This window comes from Mustela nigripes, chromosome 12 (genome assembly GCF_022355385.1).
Source record: "Mustela nigripes isolate SB6536 chromosome 12, MUSNIG.SB6536, whole genome shotgun sequence".
Taxonomy (NCBI): Eukaryota; Metazoa; Chordata; class Mammalia; order Carnivora; family Mustelidae; genus Mustela; species Mustela nigripes.
In genome coordinates, this window is record NC_081568.1 from 131,180,270 (window position 1) to 131,202,142 (window position 21,873).

At 36.5% G+C, this 21,873-nt stretch overlaps 1 protein-coding gene across 1 annotated transcript in view; it reads right to left on the reverse strand.

Annotated features, from left to right (window-relative positions):
• Window positions 1-21,873, reverse strand: part of TMEM232 (transmembrane protein 232) — a 262,209-nt gene that overhangs the window by 126,585 nt on the left and 113,751 nt on the right. The window contains exon 12 of the mRNA XM_059416391.1: window positions 18,358-18,602. Within this exon, the coding sequence (XP_059272374.1) occupies window positions 18,358-18,602 (245 nt within the window). The remainder of the gene's footprint in view (window positions 1-18,357; window positions 18,603-21,873) is intronic.

The window sequence follows — 21,873 nt, forward strand, 5'->3', positions numbered from 1 at the left end:
AGACAACTAGGATGAATACAGAGATGTTGGAAGTTCTTCCCAAATGAAGCAGAGGGTCTTACAGGTTGATTTAGTAAGCCACGACTTGTCCAGTTGTTTTGCCTGTTCCTGCTACCACTTTCACCACTCCATCACCTCTGCCACCTTGACCACCACTCCTGCGGGACAGGTATGCTGAACACATGTGCCAAAACTTCGGTCTGGGCTAATCCAGTTCATACTTGACCGAAACTCCTCAGAGGCAGATATGCAGAAGAGCGGCACAGAGGTGCTGGCCCAGGTTCTAAGAGGGGATTAACTGCCCTGCCTCAGCCCAAAGGATGTGTCACTTCCAGACTCACCTCTCCCAGCCAGATACGGTTCTGTCAGGGAAGCTGTCCTGAGTGCCAAATGGAATTCACCATTTATTGTCTCTTCTTCCTATATCTTATCCATGAATAGAAGGTGAACATTATCGGAAAAAGATCCATGGGCTTTTGGGAATTTGTGAGGAGGAGTAAGTTAGATTCCTTTTGGATGCTTGGCCTTTAGAGACAGACTCCTAAAAATCACTGCTGGCTGCAATACATGCTATTTATAGCTCAGCAATGTAAGCTAGTGAAATTATTAGATGTGACCTTTTTTTGGTACAATTCACTTACCATAGCCCTCCTTGCTTAATATCAGTATGCTAATAGGTGGCTGATTTGTCAGCCAGCTGTGCTTAGACTTCTGTGTGACAATATTGGTTTGCTCATGTAAATGATTTAGTAAAATTACAATGCTAAAGATAGGTTTTTTTCTTTGAATAGCTTTATGTGGGGGTGGGGGAGAGAGAAAGGGAGCCACTCGACATTCGTTCTAGCTTAACAAGACTCAGGTTAGTGAACTATTGTGAACAGCCAAGAATTTAGGGACATATCACTTCAGATATGATGGATGCTTAGTAATTACTGATCTTATATTGCAGTGACAGAGTTGGCGTTGAAAGTGGAAGCTGTTCAGAATGATAAATGGATGTGACAATTTATTAAAGATATAAGGCATGATTAGTGTTGGGTATAGATGTACCCTTTTAAGAGAGAGGTGGAAAATGAAAGAAAAAAAATAAAAAGAATTTAGAATGTGAGCATTAAAGTTTGGGGAAGGAAGGTAAATCGGCAGCACACAACAAATTTATTTTAAAATGCACAAATTCTAGAAATGTAGCAGCTAAATAGTTTGGAGATAATGAAGACATGCAGAAACAAGTGTTACACAATTTTCATCCATTCATGGTACCTTCTCCTATTTTCCCAATTGGTATCTTCCATCATATGCTCTCTTTTCTGCATTGCTCTTCTCCACTGGGGCTCCCTAGTGCAGAACACCTGGAGCCTATTTAGAGGACATTTTGAATCTGCTCTGAGACCTCTTATTTCACTGCAGTCCTTGCCATGAACATTTCACACAGTCTGGTTAACTTGTTTGGGCTGAGAAAGTTTTACTTTCTCAAGTGAAAATGGAGGATATGAAGTACTGGTTCTGAAAGTGCTTATGGGGAGAAATTAATTCCCTAAACACACATCTCTGTACCTTGTTTATTGGATTAAATGGAAGAGACATACTGTGCCATTGCTAATGACAAAAATACATCATTAACAAGTCTTATATTTAAAATAATTGGAAAGACTAGTAACATTCTTAACCAAAAAGGCCAATTACATTTTGCTTCTATGTGACAATCCATCTCTATAATTTCTTGGTATTTTGGTGCCAGTCTTGGTATTTATTCATATGTGCAAATGTTTCATTATAAGATAGAAGTTTATTACTGCTGGGTGTATACATAAATATACATATATTATGAGCAGTATACCATATTATTGGCCTTCCTGACTAATGGATCTTTTCTACAAACTTGGAAAGCTTCATGCACTGTTTGGGCACTTAATTTGTTTTCATTAGGTAGATACTGCAAGTTCTTTGAAGGTATGCTTCATATACAAACAATTTTTTTTTGTCATGGGCATTTATATTTTCTGTGCAGTGAGCAGAAAGTGCTGCTTAAGATACTCAAAGAAGGAGATTCTATCACTATTGAGTGGGTTATAAGAAAGTCTCCCTTTTATGTCCTTAATATCGACATCTCTATATACTTAAAATTTTTAGAAAGCATTACTTTACCATTTTTTCAGATGTTAAATGGTGGTAGCCTTGCCTTCTCTCTCATTTAAACTTCTTTACCAAGGCAGTGTTTTTTATGCCCATCAATCAGTCAACATTTTCATTCTATGACTCAGCTCAGAATTCTCTAAATTACAGAAGTGAAATTCACTGCCAACAGGATATCTCCACTTGAAGAACTCATATCACTGCTTCAGATTCAACATATCTAAAGCATGTTAAAGTCTAAAGTCTAAAGTCTTCCTCTACTCCCAGCTACACCTTAATCTCCCCCACCATTCCTTGTGTCAGTAAATGGAACCATTACTGGATTAGTGGATCGAACTGGAAAAGACATTTCCTACTCCTCACTCATGTCACTTTTCACCTCTAATTATCCTCAACTTCTGCTGCTTTTTCTTCCAGATACTATGCAGATCCATCTACTTCTTACCCATTTCTACTGCCGCAGCATAGTGTATGTTATCTGCGACAACATCCTACACATCTCCTGCATAACAAAGCCATCAACAGTAGTGAAAATTGTTATGATGCATATGATATTGATCAATAGCAGCATATATTATGTTGCATTTATAAACATACTATTATATATTTATTAATAAATAATGAAAATGTTTGTGCTTACATTGTGCCAGATATTGTAATAAGCACTGTTTTAAAAGATTTTATTTGTCAGAGAGAGAGAGAAAACGTGCACACAGACAAGCAGGGAGAGCTGCAGGCAGAGGGAGAAGAAAGTTTCACATTGAGCAAGGAGCCCAAGGTAGGACTTGATTCCAGAACCCTAGGATCATGATCTGAGCTGAAGGCAGATATTTAACCAACTGAGCCACCCAGGCATCTCTGTAATAAGCACTTTAAAAAAAAAGATTTTATTTATTTATTTGACAGACAGAGATCACCAGTAGGTAGAGAGGCAGGCAGGGGGGCGGGGGGAGAAGCAGACTCCCCGCTGAGCAGAAAGCCGAATGCGAGACTCTATCCCAGGACCCTGAGATCATGACCTGAGCCAAAGGCAGTGGCATAACCCACTGAGCCACCCAGGCACCCTGTAATAAGCACTTTTAATTGACTTTTAATTAACTTTCTCATAGGCACCCAGTAAGAAAGGTGCTATCATTATTCAATTTTATAGAGAAAGGCATTTCGGTGTGGAGAAGTTAAATGACAAAGTCACTTAGCTATAGTCCTTCATACCTATGATCATGCCACAACTCAAACACATACACATACACACACACACAAACAGCTTTGTACCATCTACTCCTCACTACACTACAAATAACAACAACAACCACCACCAAATCAAACCAATCCAAACAAAGCAAATTTAATTCCTTCTTTGGCTTCTAAGATAAAGCTGAAAACTAACCATGTCTCCAGCCTCAGCTGCCCATGGTCTCAGTGACCCAGCCACAGCACTGTTCTCTTAGCTCTTTAGATGCTTGATAATCCCTTTCACCAAGGGGATTTTGTACATCCCATGCCTCTCTATTTGGCACACCACCATCCTTCCCTGATCTCCGCCCCAACGCCAAGTCTTCTTAATACCATGTACCTCTCTCTTGAAGCACTTATCATTATTTATAACACCATATAATACTCCTTCATAGCACTTACCATTATAAAGATTTAATTTGTGATTTTAATTAACATCTATCCCCTATACTTGCTTATAAGTTCCACTGGGAAGTACTGTAACTAATTTTATTCATTTTCTTTCATAGTGTTTGACCTATATTAGGCATTCAATAAATAATTATTGATTAGATGAATATATGAAAAAACAGAAAATTGTTGGGGTACAAATCCAACTAGAAAGTGAGAGGCTATGCTAATCTGATTAATGCCATACCTAAGTTTACATTCTAATCAAGCAGCTAATACACATTTATCAACCACTGCAAATGGCATTTCATCACAAGCTGAACACTGTCCTTTTCTCTGGAAGAGCTAAGTGCTGACATCAGCAACATGGTCCTGTGAGTTGTTCCTATTTTCTCTCTCCTTTGATTTACAACTAATTAGACACCCATAATGGGGGGTGGGGCGCGAACATCTCTTCACAGTATACCAGAATACCTAAGAGAGCCATCAGTCTGTGAACCCAAGAGTGTGTGGACTAGACCAGGGAAAAGGTGGCAGAGAGAGGAAAGTGTCAGCAGAGGCAGTGATAGCAAAGAAAACAGTGGAGGATCTAACAGTAAGCCAATACACCTTATCTAACAGAGGAAGTAACAGGTGAAAGGGGTGAGTGGGAGTCTGCCTAGCCACAGGTACTGCAGTTGGAGGGACCAGTTGTTGTCTCTAAGGGAGACTTAAGTGATTAGACAGAGAGAAAAGAAAGGGAAGTAGGCAGACAAAGAGCACTGAAGGAAAGCATCTTCTGCTTTCTTCCCTGGGAGGCAAAAGGACCACCTACACACTTCTGGGACCCCCTCAACTGAGGATCCACATACCAGATTGTGGGCAAACCCAAAGTTCCAAGTACTAACTGTACACCTCCCCCTGACCCCTGCCACAAACCTTCCCCCCACCCTATGTACCACTCCCAATCTTAGCTGGCAAAAGAAACCAAAAACTTGTGCTATAGCACCATCTTCTGGAAAGCAAAAGGAAGACTCCTAACTACCAACCTGTAGAACTATTAAGATGAAAGTAAACAAAACCATCCTCTAACAAGAAAGGTGTTCACCACATCAAATGCAGAGGCGCTTCTCATCAAACACAATGAAAAATCACAGTGATATGGTATCACAAAAAGAAAATGATAATCTTCTATCAACAGAACCCAAAAATACATGGAATATTGCAATCTAGCTGATAAAGAATTTAAAACAGCCATTATAAAGAAATTAAAGAAACTCTAAGAAAACTCATAAAGGCAATACAATGATCTCAGGAATAAAATTAACAAACAGGAGTACTTTACCAAAGAAACTGAAATTCTAAAAAAGAAGCAAGCAGAAATTCTAGAACTGCAGAACCTAAATGAAATGAAGCATGCATTAGAATGAATTGGAAATAGAACAGATCATATGGAAGAGAGAATTAGCAAGCAAGCTTGAGGTTAGAAATACAGAAGTGATTCAGGTGTAAGAGGAAGGAGAACTAAGATTTTTAAAAAGTGAACCCTATAATACAGTTATTTCTCCATTAGAAAAGCCAACATAAGAATAATGGGTATACCAGAAGGAGAAAAGAGGGAGAAGGGAGCAGAGAGACTGTTTAAATGAATAATAGCTGAGAACTTCCCAAACCTGAGGAAGCAACTTGATATACAAGTTCATAAAGCTAATAAAACATCTTATTATCTCAACACAAAAAGACTTTCTCCAAGAAACACTTTATTAAAACCATTAAAAGTCAATGATTCAAAAAAATATTTTTCAGAGACAATCAAGAAAAAAGTAACATACAAAGATACTTCCATTAAGCTATCACTAGATTTCTCAGCAGAAATTCTACAGGCCAAGAGATAGTGGATTGAATATTCAAAATAATTGAAGATAAAATTGCCAGCCAAGAATACTCTATCCAGTAGTTATCCTTCAGATATAAAGAAGGAAGTTTTTCCAGACAAGAAAAGCTGAGGGAGTTTACCACCACTAGCCCTGCCTTAGAAGAAATGTTGAAAGGAGATCTTTAAGCTGAAAAAAAGAGACAAAAGCATGAAAAACTCTGATTAAGGTGATAAAAAGAATATTATAACTTTTTAAGAATAACATATTAAACTCTTAACTATTGCATATAGGTTAAAGGAAGGAACATTAAAAATGACGTTAATTACTACAACTTGGTAATGAAATCACAGCATAAAAATAGATAATTTGTGAGATCAAAAATATAAAAAGGGAAGAGAAAAAGATGTGACTTTTATATGTGAATACAGATAAATTGCTATCAGCAGAAAAAGGACTTTTTAAAAATGTATTTTATTTTATTTTTTAAAAGATTTTATTTTATTTATTTGACAGAGAGAGAGATCACAAGTAGGCGGAGAGGCAGGCAGAGAGAAGAGGAAGCAGGCTCCCTGCCAAGCAGAGAGCCCAATGCGGAACTCGATCCCAAGACTCTGAGATCATGACCTGAGCCAAAGGCACAGACTTAACCCACTGAGCCACCCAGGTGCCCCAGGACTATTTTTTTTCTTTAAGTAGGCTCCACGCACAGCATGGAGCCCAATGCAGGTCCTGAACTCAGGACCCCAAAATCAAGACCTGAGCTGAGATTGAGGGTCCATTGCCTAATTGACTAAACCACCCAGGCACTCTGAAGAAGGACTATTTTATTTGAAATGTTTTATGTAAACCTCGTGATAACCACAAAGCAAAACTCTATAACATAGACATAAAACAAGAAGGCAAAAGACAAAATGACAGTAGTAAATCTTTCCACATCAATAGTCACCCTAAATGTAAACAGTCTGAATTCACCAATCAAAAGGCACAGAGAGGCTGGATGGATTAAAACAAAACAAAACAAGATCCAACTATAAGCTGCCTGAAAGAGATTTATTTCAACTCTAAAGACACACATAGACTCAGGGTGAAATGATGGTAGATTGTATTCCAAGCAAAAGGAAACAAAACAAAGGCTGATACTTAATCAGTCAAAATATACTTGAAGCCAAAAAAGGGTAACAGGAAACAAAAAAGATCATTATAAAATAATAAAGGAGTTAATACATTAAGATGTATCATAAACATACACACTCCCAACACCCAAGCACCAAAATATATTAAGCAATTAATAACAGACCTTAGAGGTGAAATAGACAATAATACAATAATTGTGGGGACTTCAGAACCCCATTATCAGCAATGGATAGATCATCCAGATTAAAAAAATATCAACAATAAAATGTTGCAATGAATCATACTTTAGAACACGCAATAGACATCTACAGAACATTTCCTCCAAAAACAGTAGAATACACATTCTTCTCAAGTAGACATGAAACATTCTCCAGGATAAATCAGATAGGCCACAAAACATCTTCTCAAATTTAAGAAGAGTGACTTATCCTCTTAAGAGTGACTTATCTTCTCTGACTACAATGGTATGAAACTAGATGTCAACAATAAGAGGAAAGTGGAAAGATCTATAAATATACAAAAACTAAACAACACATTACTAAACAGCCATTGGGTCCAAGAGTAAATCAAAAGAAAAAAAATAACTATCTCAAAATAAATGAAAATATAACATATCAAATACTTTAAAAAGTTATGGATGGAAAGTTTATATTAATAAATGCACATACTAAGATATAAGAAGGATCTCAAATATACAACCTAGCTTTACACCTCAAGAAAATAGACACAAAAAGAACAAAGTAAGCCCAAACTTAGCAGAGGAAAGGAAATACTAAGTAGCAATCAGAAATAAATGGAGAAAGAACAAAACAAAACAAAACAAAAAATCTAAACAGTAGAAAAGATCAATAAAGCTAAGGACCGGTTCTAAAAAGATTGACAAAATTAACGTGCCTTATCTAGACTAACTTAAAAGGTGGGAGAGGGAGAGAAAACTAATAAATAAAATTAGAAATGAAACAGAAGACATGAAAACTGACATTACAGAAATACATGGAATCATAAGAGACAACACCACAATTACATGCCAACAAATTACTTAACCTGGAAGAAATGGGTACATTCTAGAAACAATCTAAGAAGACTGAGTCAGGAAGAATTAGAAAATCTGAATAGACCAGTAGCAAGTAAGGACATTATCTAAGTAATCAAAAAATTCCCAACACATCCCAAAGAACAAATAATCCAATCAAGAAATGGACAGGAGATATGAACATACCTTTCTGCAAATAAGATATCCAAATGGCCAACAGACACATGAAAAAGTGCTCAACATCACTCAGCATCAGGGAAATTCAAATTAAAAACCACAGTGAGATACCACCTCACACCCGCCAAAATGGCTAAAATTAACCAGTCAGGAAATGACAGGTGTTGCAAGAATGTGGAGAAAGGGGAACCCTCCTACAGTGTTGGTAGGAATGCAGGCAGGTGCAGCCACTCTGGAAAACACTGTGGAGGTCCCTAAGAAACGTTGAAAATAGAGCTACTCTATGACGCAGCAACCACACTACTGGGTATTTTCCCTAAAGATATAAATGCAGTGATCAGAAGGGGCACATGCACCCGAATGTTTATAGCAGCAATGTCCACAATAGCCAAACTATGGAGTCTAGATGTCCATCAACAGATGAATGGATAAAGAAGATGTGTTGTATGTGTGTATAGTCATCAAAAGTATATATATACTGTGTATATATATACACAGTGATCAAAAAAACCTGAAATCTTGCCATTTGCAACAATGTGGATGGAACCAGAAGGTGTTATGCTAAGCAAAATAAGTCAATCAGAGAAAGACTATTATCATATGATCTCATTGATATGAGGAATTTGAGAAACAGGACGGAGGATTATAGGGGAAGAGAGGGAAAAATGAAACAAGATGAAACCAGAGAGGGGGAGAAACCATAAGGGACTCCTAATTTCAGGAAACAAACAGGATTGCTGAGCAGTAGGGGGTGGGAGGGATGGGATGGCTGGTGATGGACGCTGGGGAGGGTATGTGCTATGGGGAGTGCTACGAATTGTGTAAGATTGATGATTCACAGACCTGTAGCCCTGAAACAAATAATACATTATATGTTAATTTAAAAAAAAGAAAGAAACATTATATTTACAATAAAAAAGAAAAAAAATCCCAACAAAGAAAATTCCAAGACCAGATGGCTTCATTAAAGAATTCTACCAAACACTTAAAGAATACCAAATCCTCCTCAAACTCTTCCAAAATATCAAGGAGAAGGAAACACTTCAAAATGTATTCTATGAGGACAGTACTACTTTGATTAACAAAACCAGATATGGATACTACAAGAAAGAAAAACTATAGACCAATGTCCATGATAAATATAGATGCAGGAATTCTCAAAAAATGTTAGCAAACCAAATTCAAGAACACATTAAAACAATTATACCAAATGAGATTTATCCCTGGGAGGCAGGGATTATTCAACAGATGCAAATCAATAAACATAATTCATCACATCAAAAAAAATGAAAAATCACACAACCATCTCAATGCACACAGAAAAAGCATTTGACAAAATACAACATCCTTTCATGATAAAAACCCTCAAGTGAGTGGTAGGTATAGAAGGAACATACCTCAAAATAACTGAGGCCATATATGACGAACCCAGAGCTAACATTATATTCAATGGAGAGAAATTGAAAATATTTTTCCTAGGAGGGGAAAAAAGGCAAAGATGTTCACTCTCACTATTCAGGATAGACCTGGAAGTCCTAGCTAGAGCAATTAAGCAAGGTAAAGAAATACAAGACATTCAAAGTAGAAAAGAAAAAGTAAAATTGTTATTTGCCAGAGATATGAGCCTATATTTAGAACCCCCCCCAAAAAAAAATCAGTCAAAAAAACCTGCTGAAATTAATCAACAATTTCAGTACAGTGATGGGGTGAAAAATCAACATATAGAAATCAATTGCATTCCTTTATACTAATAATGAAGCATCTGAAAAAGAAACAAAACCATACCACTCACAATAGCATCAAAAACAACAAAATACTTAAGGATAAACTGAACCAAAGAAGTGACACATCCATACAATGAAAACTACAAAGCTTTGCTTTCATCTTTATTCATGAGAATGGAAGATATCTTCCCATTTGTGACAACAAGGATGGACCTTGAGCACATTAACTAAGCAAGGTAAGTCAGAGAAAGACAAATAATATATATTACTAGTAAGTGAAATCTAAAGTTAAACCTATAAAAATAAACAGAATAAAATGATGATTGACAGGTGACAGAGGAAGAAGAGTGATGGTACTTAAAGATAAATATTTGTAATGAGAAAATAAGCAAATAACCCACAAGCTAAAATGCCCAGTAAAATGAATATAGACAATAATATTGTACTATAATTATGTAATATGATAAATATCACTACATTGACAATCATATGACAATTTATAAAGTGTATCAAAGTAATACCTGTACATCTTAAACTTATATAATGCTACCTGCCAAGTTTCCTTTTTAAAAAGAGCAAAGTTCACTTGATAAACCAAACAAAACAGAAAAGAAAAATAGGTTGTTTTTGTTTTCTGTTACACAGCTTAGTCTTCCCATAAGGCTATATTTTGATTCTAGCTGACCTGTATTTGAAACACAGAATTTTTTACATCTCATCCAGTTCATTTTAATACTTCAGCCATTTTTAAAAATCTTTCATTCTCATCATGTTTCTATGAATGGAAAACTCTTGGGGTTGATGATTATTGAAGCTAGACTTCTATTGTGTAAGCATAAGGCTATGTCCCATTGAGGGACATCTAAAATTGCTGTTCAGACCATGCTCCAGTGAAGAGGCAGGAAAGGACAGGAAATAGTAGAAGACAGATGAAGATTGATTTATCTCTCAGGCAAGACTGCAGGTAAACTGAGTCATGTATTGGAAATGGATGTGGGGGCGTGTGAAGCATGTTTCTGTCACTGGCAGTTGGACTTCACTTCTAATACCACTTCAATTTCTAGAAGTCTTTTTTTTTTTTTTTTAGTTTTTTTTTATTAACATATAATGTATTATTAGTCCCAGGGGTACAGGTCTGTGAATTGCCAGGTTTACACACTTCACAGTACTCACCATAGCACATAACCCAACAACCCTCTCCCTACCCAATTTCTAGAAGTCATAACAGTTTAAGTGATTGATCTGAGTTGATGATATAACTAATTTTTTAATAATCAAATCACAAAGGCTCAAAAATTAGGAGATCATCTCTGAAGACACATTCATGCTCTTAATCTCTCCAGCTGAAAATTATGATCATCCATGCTAACTATTAACATTACAAGCTTTACTCTTCCATAATGCATCTTGACAACATATCTTCAAAATGCATGCACAACATAGAACCATCATGAACTATGTTTTCATTCTAAAACTAGAAACAGGAAGGGAAATAAGACATGACCAAAAAGGAAGTCATCATGAAACTATAAGCTCTCTTTGAAAAGTTGCTAACAGCAATTCTCAGTTTAGTAATATATGTGCACAAAAATCTAAATTTTCCACTTATTATTGATCCTAATTTTCCTAAGTTAAGAATTAAATATTATAATCTGAAGAAAAACCTTTTTAGAAAATCTACTAAATTATAGAACAAAGGGGAAAAGGAACTAACACATCCAAATTCTTTGTCTACAGTTTTTCCTTCTATCTTCAGGACAAACCTGAAAGGATACACAGCTTTCACATTTTCAAAGATTAGAAGCCTGGGGCTCAGAGATGTTTAATTATTTAATCTAAATCAATCAGAAAGAAATGATAAATAAACATATTTGATATTTTGTGAAGGAGACACATATTTCTTTTTAACCTCCTGTGAAACAGAACTAGAAAGTTTTAAGACATCTTTTTTTAACTTTGAATCTCTCCTCTCTTCCTCTCCTCATATATATGCACTCTACATCAAAGAGGAGGCACTTTCTAGTAAGTCAGTATGATTTTCACTAAAGCCAATGGGAAAAAAAAAATCATACTGACCTACTGAGAGTGCCTCCACCCTGACACAGATTTCCTAATATTAACTAGAGAGATGCAGAGCCTAGGAAAAAACATTCCTTAATCAAAATCAAGTTCTGAAAATCAAGAGACAGAAATTGAAAAAAAAAATAAAAAGCTTTTTCTTATGAAGTTTTTTTTTTTAAGATTTTATTGGTTTATTTGAGAGAGAAAAAGAGAGAGAGCATGAGAGGGCGGCAGGACAAGCCGAAGGAGAAGCAGACTCTCTGCTGAGCCATGAGCCAGATGTGGGACCCAATCCTGGGACTCCAGGATCATGATCTGAGCTGAAGGCAGTTGTTTAACCAACTGAGCCAACCAGGTGTCCCTCTGATGAAGCTTTTTTTTTTAATATAAATTTATTTATTTTCAGAAAAACAGTATTCATTATTTTTTCACCACACCCAGTGCTCCATGCAATCCGTGCCCTCTATAATACCTGCCACCTGGTACCCCAACCTCCCACCCCCCCCGCCACTTCAAACCCCTCAGATTGTTTTTCAGAGTCCATAGTCTCTCATGGTTCACCTCCCCTTCCAATTTACCCCAACTCCCTTCTCCTAACACCCCTCCTCCACGAGATTTGTAATGCTCCACAAATAAGTGAAACCATATGATAATTGACTCTCTCTGCTTGACTTATTTCACTCAGCATAATCTCTTCGAGTCCCGTCCATGTTGTTACAAAAGTTGGGTATTCTTGCTTTCTGATGGAGGCATAATACTCCATAGTGTATATGGACCACATCTTCCTTATCCATTCATCTGTTGAAGGGCATCTTGGTTCTTTCCATAGTTTGGCGACCGTGGCCATTGCTGCTATAAACATTGGGGTGCAGATGGCCCTTCTTTTCACTACATCTGTATCTTTGGGGTAAATACCCAGGAGTGCAATTGCAGGGTCATAGGGAAGTTCTATTTTTAATTTCTTGAGGAATCTCCACACTGTTCTCCAAAGAAGCTGCACCAATTTTAACAAACTGCTCAAGGCTTTGCCACCAGATGAATTTCACATAAGGGAAAAGACAGCATCACAGTTGACTCAGAAGTCAGTACACATAAGTTCAAACTCCCGCACTTAATGACAGTGAGTCCTTGGGCAAATTAATTAACCTCTCAGATGCTACATCTACAAAGTGGAGATATTTATAGATCTATAAAATCTATAAAGTGAACAAAATATTCATATCTATCAACATCTAAAGGTCATACATCTGTGTTTAGCACAGTGCCTTGTTTATAAAAGGCACTCAAATGGGGTAACAAATAGAATTGTTCAACTATGACATCAGAGATTCATCTTGAATTGCCTAGCAATTTGTGGGCTAGAAGTAGGGGTCTTAAGAGTCCCTATATTTGGTGGAGTTTCTCCTAAACCCAACTTCACAAGGAGCCCAAGGGCTATCTTTTTCAACCACTAAGAAAATTTCCCAAGGGCTCCAGGTTCTGGAGAGCTGGCATTTCTAGCATCCCCTAACCAACTGGTCCCCCATCTCAGATGGCTTGGCAACTGAGCCCAAAATGTGTATTTCTTTCTTGAGAAGGTATTTTTCACACTTCCACTATAAGAAGGTACAATAGCAATCAGACGGGGCTTTTTCCCTCAAAACACAAACCGAATAGATGTCCAATTATTTTCCTAACTCCAGCACCCTTCTCCATGGGATGAGAAAGAAACAAGTTCCTCACTCCTGACCACTGGACTTTCCAATAAAGCCTGTTCTTATGGGACACTGTGGTATTTACCTTTCCCACCTTCTTGCCATTCAGTAAATGTTAGCTACTCCTCATTCTATTACTCTGGTGTTAGTTCCATTTATAAAGGAAGCTTCAGAGAAGATGTAGTGGCCTTGGGTATGACTGTTTACGTAGTCAGCCATGTATAATTTCCTGCCTAAATGACAACATTCTTCTTAGCACACCGTCGTCAGTTTTACCTCAGATCTCTTCCATGTGCTGGTCTCGTGAAGTCTTCTAACATAAAATTGTGAGCAAACTAGGCACAGTCAGAGATAAAGTTTTAAGTTAGAATTTTCCAAGTCTTTACATATGTGCAAAAAATTAGTTGTTTGTAAGTTTATAGGGATTCAAGGAAGAAAGCTTAGAAAGTACACTTAGAAACTTCAGAAGCAAAACAGATATGGGAAAAAAATTTGGTCTTCAGAGCTCTCAATTCCCAGCCTTAAGGTAAATTTATGATATTTTTACAAAGAGAAAAGGAAAATACTATGCTTTGAAGTAGAAGTAGTATATGCCTAGATTTTTGGCTGCAGTTTTATATGATATAATAAAGAAAGCATAATGATCTTTTTTATTTAAAAAAATGCTAAGGGGCAAAAAGTGTATGCACCTAAAAGAATGTCTCACTAACTAAAAGCAAAACTAAAAATAAAAACATTATACAGAAGCAAAATGATATTTTCTTTTGAAAATTTTCATAAAAGAAAGAAGTCAAGTCTGCAAATCATTCAGGGTAAAATATATGTTTATAAACCTACAAGAGACAGAATTCCTGCTTTCAAAGAATTTTATAGGCTAAAAACACAATAAAAATATTTTTGGAAAGAATTATAGGTCGTGAGATGTAAGAGATGCTTCATCAGTAAGGAAGCTCCTATTTTCTCCTTAATAGTAAAATTTCAAATTTTCAGTGAAGTAAGTATGATTTAGTGCTCCAAGGTAATGAAGAAACAAACATACTTTCTTAAATTTCCTGTCCTACCCATCTTCTGTAGGTGTCTTTAAATATTGGCCTTCTTAATGTCTTTCACCTTACTATTGGTGGGAAGCACAAAATGGACACTTCTAAGGAATATTTGATGAAGAACTGGTGATAGGACCCTGCCTGCACCCCAAGACCTTTAAGAGGTGAAAAAGAGCAGAGCACCCAGCGGGCTTTGAATTATGTCTTTGTGCTTTAGCTACAAATCTTCAACATGCTCAGATGGTCATTAACTGCACGAATTTCAGTTTGTGGACCTGGAAGTGGGAGGAAGTGGAGAAACAACAAAAGGAGCTAGCTGTGAGATTGCTGAATAAATGCAGAATCAAGCAAATGGAAGAAATAACATTCCTCACGCTTTGTGTTTAGGGAGCCAGAGAGATTTCATCAAAGCATAGCTTAGACTGAAGTTTGCTTTTCAACAACTTTTTAAAAAGCAGAGATTTCATCCCCATACTCCTACTGGACAGGATAAACTGTTCAGTCAGGCCTGATCTCACCTGTGTCTTCAGGCCACTGAGCTGTAGCGCTAATCCACTCACCTCTGCTATTCCCAGAGAGGAGTCTATCCCTAAAGGAAGCTGGCAAAGTGCATAACTCCAGGGGGCACCCTTCACACATGCTAAAGCGTGAATGGTGCCATGTGAAAGCTGCCTCCTGAGCTGTGCCACATGACATGCTCCCGACAGAGGGATGATGAGGCTGCTGGGGTTCTCTCCATCAGAGTCAGAGATACTCTAAGTTAAATCGCTAGAGCCTGTAATAAGCAGTGAAAAACGGATAAGGACATAACATTTTTTCAAAGATTAATGATGAATGATTATCATTTGCGTAATGAACTGTAGACTCTGGTGAGAAATTTAATTGACTAATCCTTCAAAATCTATGGAATTCTCTGAGTCATAACCCCACCCCACTACTCTTTGGTCTCGATTCCCTCTGAGTTTGCATGTTCTCTTCCCCTATCCCAAATCCTTGTCCACATCCCTTCATTTGTACCTTTCATTAATATATCTTTTCTCAATTTGTCTCTTTCATCTTTCCTTCTGCTCATAATATTTATTTCTCTTTTCTGCTATTTTTTAGAATATTTTTATTCATTTATTTGAGAGAGAGAGAGAGAGAGAGAGAGAGAGCAAGCAGGAGGGAGAGGAAGAAAAAATCTGAAGCATACTCCACAGTGAGCATAGAGCTCAAAGCGGGGCTTGATCTTACAGTGGGGGGGGATCATGACCTGTGCCAGAACCAAGAGTTGGACCAACTGAGCCATACAGATGCCTCCCTTGCTCTGCTATTCTAAGCATTACCAATATGTCTCCTCTTCTCTCCCTTTCTGCTTTTCCTTTTTGTGTCCCAGCAGGCACCATTCCTCTCCATCTGCCATTTTACTGTCTATTGACCCTTCATGTCCTCTTGTCATATCCAGTTTCTTCTGTTTTTCTAGTTTTCTATCTTTTCCTTCAACTGACCATAACGAGAAGCCAAGGTACACTTGTCCATGTTCTCTCTGTGGTCCCAGGTTGATTATCTTCCATGTCTTTGGTCCTTGAGAATATACAGACTATTTGGGGGGATTCTAAAGTAAATCCTAAAGCCCTTGATATTTAAAGCTGGCATTTTCATTATACTTTGATATACTGCAACCTCACAAATATTTATAATATATACTGAAGAATATTTTTATAATGTTTTTTTCTTCCAACAAGAGTACTGAAGTCCAGTCTGTGTGATCCTTCAATTCAAATGCACAAATCTTCCTCACTGATTTTAGAATTCCTGAAAAAATGCTTGAAACTATGTTAGAATGCTGTTCAAGCCTCTATTTCTCTGCAGACTTTTGGTGTACACAAAAGCCAAGCCTGCTTGCTGGCCTTATTCCACCAAATTATTATACCTCCAAATTATTATACCTCCAATAAAGTCAACCTTTGGACAACAACATTTTCATAATTTCAGAACACAAATAATGATTTATACAACTCTGAGCTTTTAGATTAAGTAGAAAGCTAGTCCAGTATAAAAATAATATAAAATAAATAAAACATTAAATTAATTAGGAAGAATAAAAAGGACAAAATGTAAATACACAAAATGAGAACTGGTTGAGGAAGAAAATAACCATAGAAATAGAGGAATCTTAATACACTACTTTAGTCAAATATGGCCAAATGATTCTGAAAAGGGGGATAAAATAAGTAGTATTCAAAGGAAGCATAATCTGCTAAAATTTACTGAAAAAAAAAAGAGAAAGAACAAAAGAGACTGATATTCAGGGTCGATACTCCAGATACTTTTATAGAATGGACCTCAAACAGAAAGAATTGAATTTAGCTGTACCTGTGCATCCTGGCCAATAGCCATACAAAAATAGAAAAATTTGACAAAGAGTTACCCTTAGAAGAGGCATAAGGTACTGATGGTTTAAGAGGAAATTTTATCAAACCTTGAAAGAGTAGATAATTCCAAATTACTGAAATTCTTTTAGAACATAAAAAAGAAAATAAATAAGAACTTAGTATTTAATAAGTTAACATTTTAAATCAGAATAAATGTTGAAAGGAACTAGGTGATTCAATAAATATTGTTAGGATGACCGAGTAGCCATCTGGATTGACAGCTCACACCACACACACACACACACACACACACACACACACACAGGCAAACTTCAAATGGACCAATGGCTAAAATATTCAAAATAAATCCTTAAAAGTACCAGAAAACAATATGACAACATCTTAATCACAAAATGAAAAGAGATTTTCTAAATAGATTTATAGTGAAAAATTGATAAATTATATTACCTAGAAACATGACTAAGGCAAAAAATACTATAAGCAAAATTTAAAGATAGGAAGTGAAGGGGAAAATCAACATTTTTAGCTCTTACCACAGACAAAGAGACACATCAATTAATAAATAAATAGTTCTAGCAAAGCTAAGTGAAAAAGAAACAAACTCAATGGAAAAATTGGCAAAAGAAATAGTTAATTCCCATATAAATAAAAAACAAAAGGCTCTTAACATATGAAAATTATTCACACCACTCACCTAAAGAAAACAATATTTAGAAACCATATTTCACTTTTAAGATTACAAAAGCCCAAAGTTTGTCAACACCTTCTACTGGAAAAACTAAAAATAAGCTAGTACTTCAGATATTGCTGGGAGCTGGGGGATATAAATTTGCACAATTCCTCTGAAAGACAGTTTGAAAATATCTACCAAAATTACAAAGGTATATACCCTCTGACTCAGAAATCACACTTCTGAGAATTTACCTGCAGGTATACTTTCTCTTGTATAAAAAGTCCTCAAGTGGAAGTGGAAGGTTAAATTCTGTGGTAATATATAGTAGCAGATAATCTAAAACAATCCAGATGCCAACCAATAGGAAAAATTTGGCATGAAAAATATTTCCAAGAAATGAAGTTATATAAAAAATGTGAGATGATAAATGATATATTTAGAATGCTAACTTTTATGTAAAAATGGAGAGATAATTTAAAATACAATTCCTTTTGTTTACATTTTATAGACACTGAAAGGATACACAAGCAATTAATGATAGGGAGAGACAGTGGTAGACTAGGCAAATGAAGGTCAGTTATGGGAGGCTTTCATCATATTAAAACACTGATTAATTTTATATAATATTATCTATTTTAAACATGAGGAAATAGTTGCTAAGAAGAGAGTCCTTGCTTATGATAGAATACCTAGGAGCTGTTGGGGCCAAGATTTGAATTGAAAAAGATAAAATGTGTTAAATAATGTGGCACATATTATATATCATTTATATGACTTTGAAATGCAATATATTAGAGTAACAGGACTATTTTGAATAATGCTTCATTTTACCTTATAGTAACATGTAGAACTCTCTTCTTCACAGAATCCTTTTTGTTCAGATATTTCCCTGGATCCTGTTTTTTCAATGGTTCTTTCAAAGGAAGAACATGGGCTTCAGTGGAGGGGAAGAACAGTTTGGAAAGAGCATTGGCAATTCTCCAGCCTATGTATTTAGAGTAAGTTTCATCCCCCACATTTGATGAGACTTTTGTACTATAATTAGTGAAGGGATCAGTTGGGTCATTTAACTCAGCCTGTTGAAAGAAAAGAAAAAGGAATCAGTTGAAACAGAATTAAATGAGAGGAAAAATGATACATTTTTAAATAAAAGATAAATGTATGTTTATTTTGACTAATGTTGCATTCTTCCTGCTAAATAAAAATAACTTCTATAAGAAAAAAAGCAGATTCCCAAAAGATATTTTAAATTATAAGTTTTTACTGAAATAAACAATTAAGCATGAAAAAAGTCTTGAAATTTCAAAAACTTAATGATATTATTTCCTTTCTTTTTAAAGATTTATTTATTTATTTGACAGAGAGAACACAAGTGGGGGGGGGGTGAGAAGGAGGAACAATCCAAAGCAGACTCTGCACTAAGCACAGAGCCCACCAGGGGGCTTGATCTCACCACCCCAAGATCATGACTTTAGACTCACAACTCCGAGATCACTACCTAGACAAAACCAAAAGTCAGACACTTAACCAACTGCACCACTCAGGTACTCCTTAATGATATAATTTTGGTCTTAAATTTGTATGGTTCTCATACCTGAATTTCATATTTATAATATTTAATAAGAAATTAAGTAATCAGAGAGGAAGCAAGATGATGGAGGAGTAGGAGGCTTAAATATTAGGCCCTTGGAGTTCAGTTGGATAGTTATCAAACCATTCTGAACACCTACAAACTCAACAAGAGATAGAAGAAAAGAAGAAAGAAGAGCAACAATTCTAGGAACAGAAAATCGACCACTTTCTGAAAGGTGGGATGTGCAAAGTGAATCTGAAGCGATGGGAAGATAGACTGCAGGGTAAGGGACAGCTCCTGGCAGGCTGTGAAACAGTGGAGCACAAAATTGGAACTTTTAAAAGTCTGCTCCACTGAGGGACATCGCTCCAGAGGCTGAGCAGGGGTGGAGCCTTCATGGGGACTGTGTCATCTCAGGACCCACCGGGTCACAGAAAGACCAGGGGTGCCTGAGTGTGACAGAGCTCCCAGGTATCAGAGAGGGGAAGCCAGCTACTTATACCATGATCTGAGGCCAGTTGGGCCACTGCTCTTCAAGCAGGGACCCCACAAGTGGCAGATCTGGAAGGGATCTGGAGTAGGAAACTGCTGGGTTTTGAGACTCCAAACAGAGCTGTGCACCAGAGAATGAAACTCTTGGTCACACATTTGGTGAGCATGGAGTGTGGTCAGAGACCAGGGAGATGGGAGGGATTGATGGCTTCTCTCTGAGGATGCACTGAGGAGTGGGACCTCTCAGCTCCTTCGGGCTGGAGATAGGGAGGACGCCATTTTCATTCCCATCCCCCAAAGCTCTATGGAAAGCATTCAGGGAACAAAAGCTCCCATTCAGGGAACAAGAGCCCCAGACACCAAAACCGAACAGATTACTTAGCCTGCCTCCTGGCAAAGGTAGTATAACTTTGCCTCAGGCAAAGACATTTGAAAATCACAGCAACAAATCCCTCCCCCAGAAGATCAGCAAGAACATCCAGCCAAGACCAAGTTCACTGATCAATGAGAACCGCAGAACTCCAGAGCAACACATAGAATTCGTGGCATTTTCCCCATGGTCCTTTAGTCTTTCAAAGTTAAATTTTTTTAATTTTATTTTTCTATTCTTTTTTTTTTAACTTTTCCTCTTTCCTCTTGTAATGCTTTTTAACTATTTTATTTTATCAATAATTTTTTTAAATCTTTTAAAATTTTCATTATTATAGTCATATTTTATCCCTTCATTGTATTTAACCTTATTTCTTGTATACATATAGGCTTTTTTTTTTCTTTAAAATTTTGGGATATAATTTCTTCTAATAGATCAAAGTATACCCTAAATCTAGCACATGGTTTTGTTCTAGTCTCCAGCCTGATCATATTCTCTCCTCCTTTTTTTTTTCTTTTTCTTTTTCCTTATCAATTCCTAATTTAGAATCCTTTTTAATTTTTATCTTTATGGTCATATTCCATCCCTTCATCATGTTTATTCTTATTTTTGTACATATATAAGTTTTTCTTTCTTTAAAATTATGGGTGGTAGTTTCTTCTAAGAGACCAGAATATACCCCAAATCAAGTATGTGTCTCTGTTCTATTCAACAGTCTAATATATACATTTTTTTAATTTTTCCCTCTTTCTTCTTCCCCCAGTTTTGGGTCACTTCTGATTTGCTTAGTGTATATTTTTCTAGGGACTTTGCCACCCCTTTAGTATTTTGTTCTCTCATTCATCTGTTCTTATTGGATAAAATGAAAAGGCAGAAAAACTCACATACACACACACAAAAAAAAAAAAGAACAAGAGGCAGTACTGATAGCTAGGGATGTAATCAATATGGACATTAGTAATATGTCAGAACTAGAGCTCAGAATGACAATTATCAAAGCACTAGCTGGGCTTGGAAAAGGCATAGAAGATATTAAAGATTCCCTTTCTGGAGAAATAAAAGAACTAAAATCTAGTCAACTTGAAATTAAAAAAGCTATTAAGGAGGTGCAATAAAAAATGGAGGCTCTTACTGCTAGGACAAATGAGGTAGAAGAGAGAATGTGATAGAGAAGACCAAATGACAGAGAATAAAGAAGCTGAGCAAGAGAAAGAAAAACAACTACTGGACCATGAGAGGAGAATTCGAGAGATAAGTGATACCATAAGATGAAACAATATTAGAATAATTGGGATTCCAGAAGAAGAAGGAGAGAGAGGGGGGCAGAAGGTATATGGAGCAAATTAGAGTGAGAAATCCCACAATTTAGGGAAGGAAACAGGCATCAGAATACATGAGGCACAGAGATCCCCCTTAAAGTTAATAAAAATAGGTACATATCCATCATCAGATAGTAAAACTTACAAGTCTTAATGACAAAGAGAAAACCCTGAAAGCAGCTCGAGACAAGATGTCTATAACATACAATGGTAGAAATATTAGATTGGCAGCAAACTTATCCACAGAGACCTGGCAGGTCAGAAAGGACTGGCATGATATATTCAGAGCATAAATAAAGAAAAATATGCAGCCAAGAATATATATCCAGCTAGGCTGTCATTGAAAATAGAAGGAGGGATAAAAAGCTTCCAGGACAAAAAATAAAAGAATTTGCAAACCACAAACCAGTCCTACAGGAAATATTCAAAGGGGTCCTCTAAGCAGAGAGAGAGTCTGAAAGTTGTGGACCAGAAAGTAACAGAGAGACAATATACAGTAACAGTCACCTTACAGGCAATACAATGGCACTAAATTCATATATTTCAATAGTTACCTGAATGTAAATGGGCTAAATGCCCCAGTCAAAAGACAC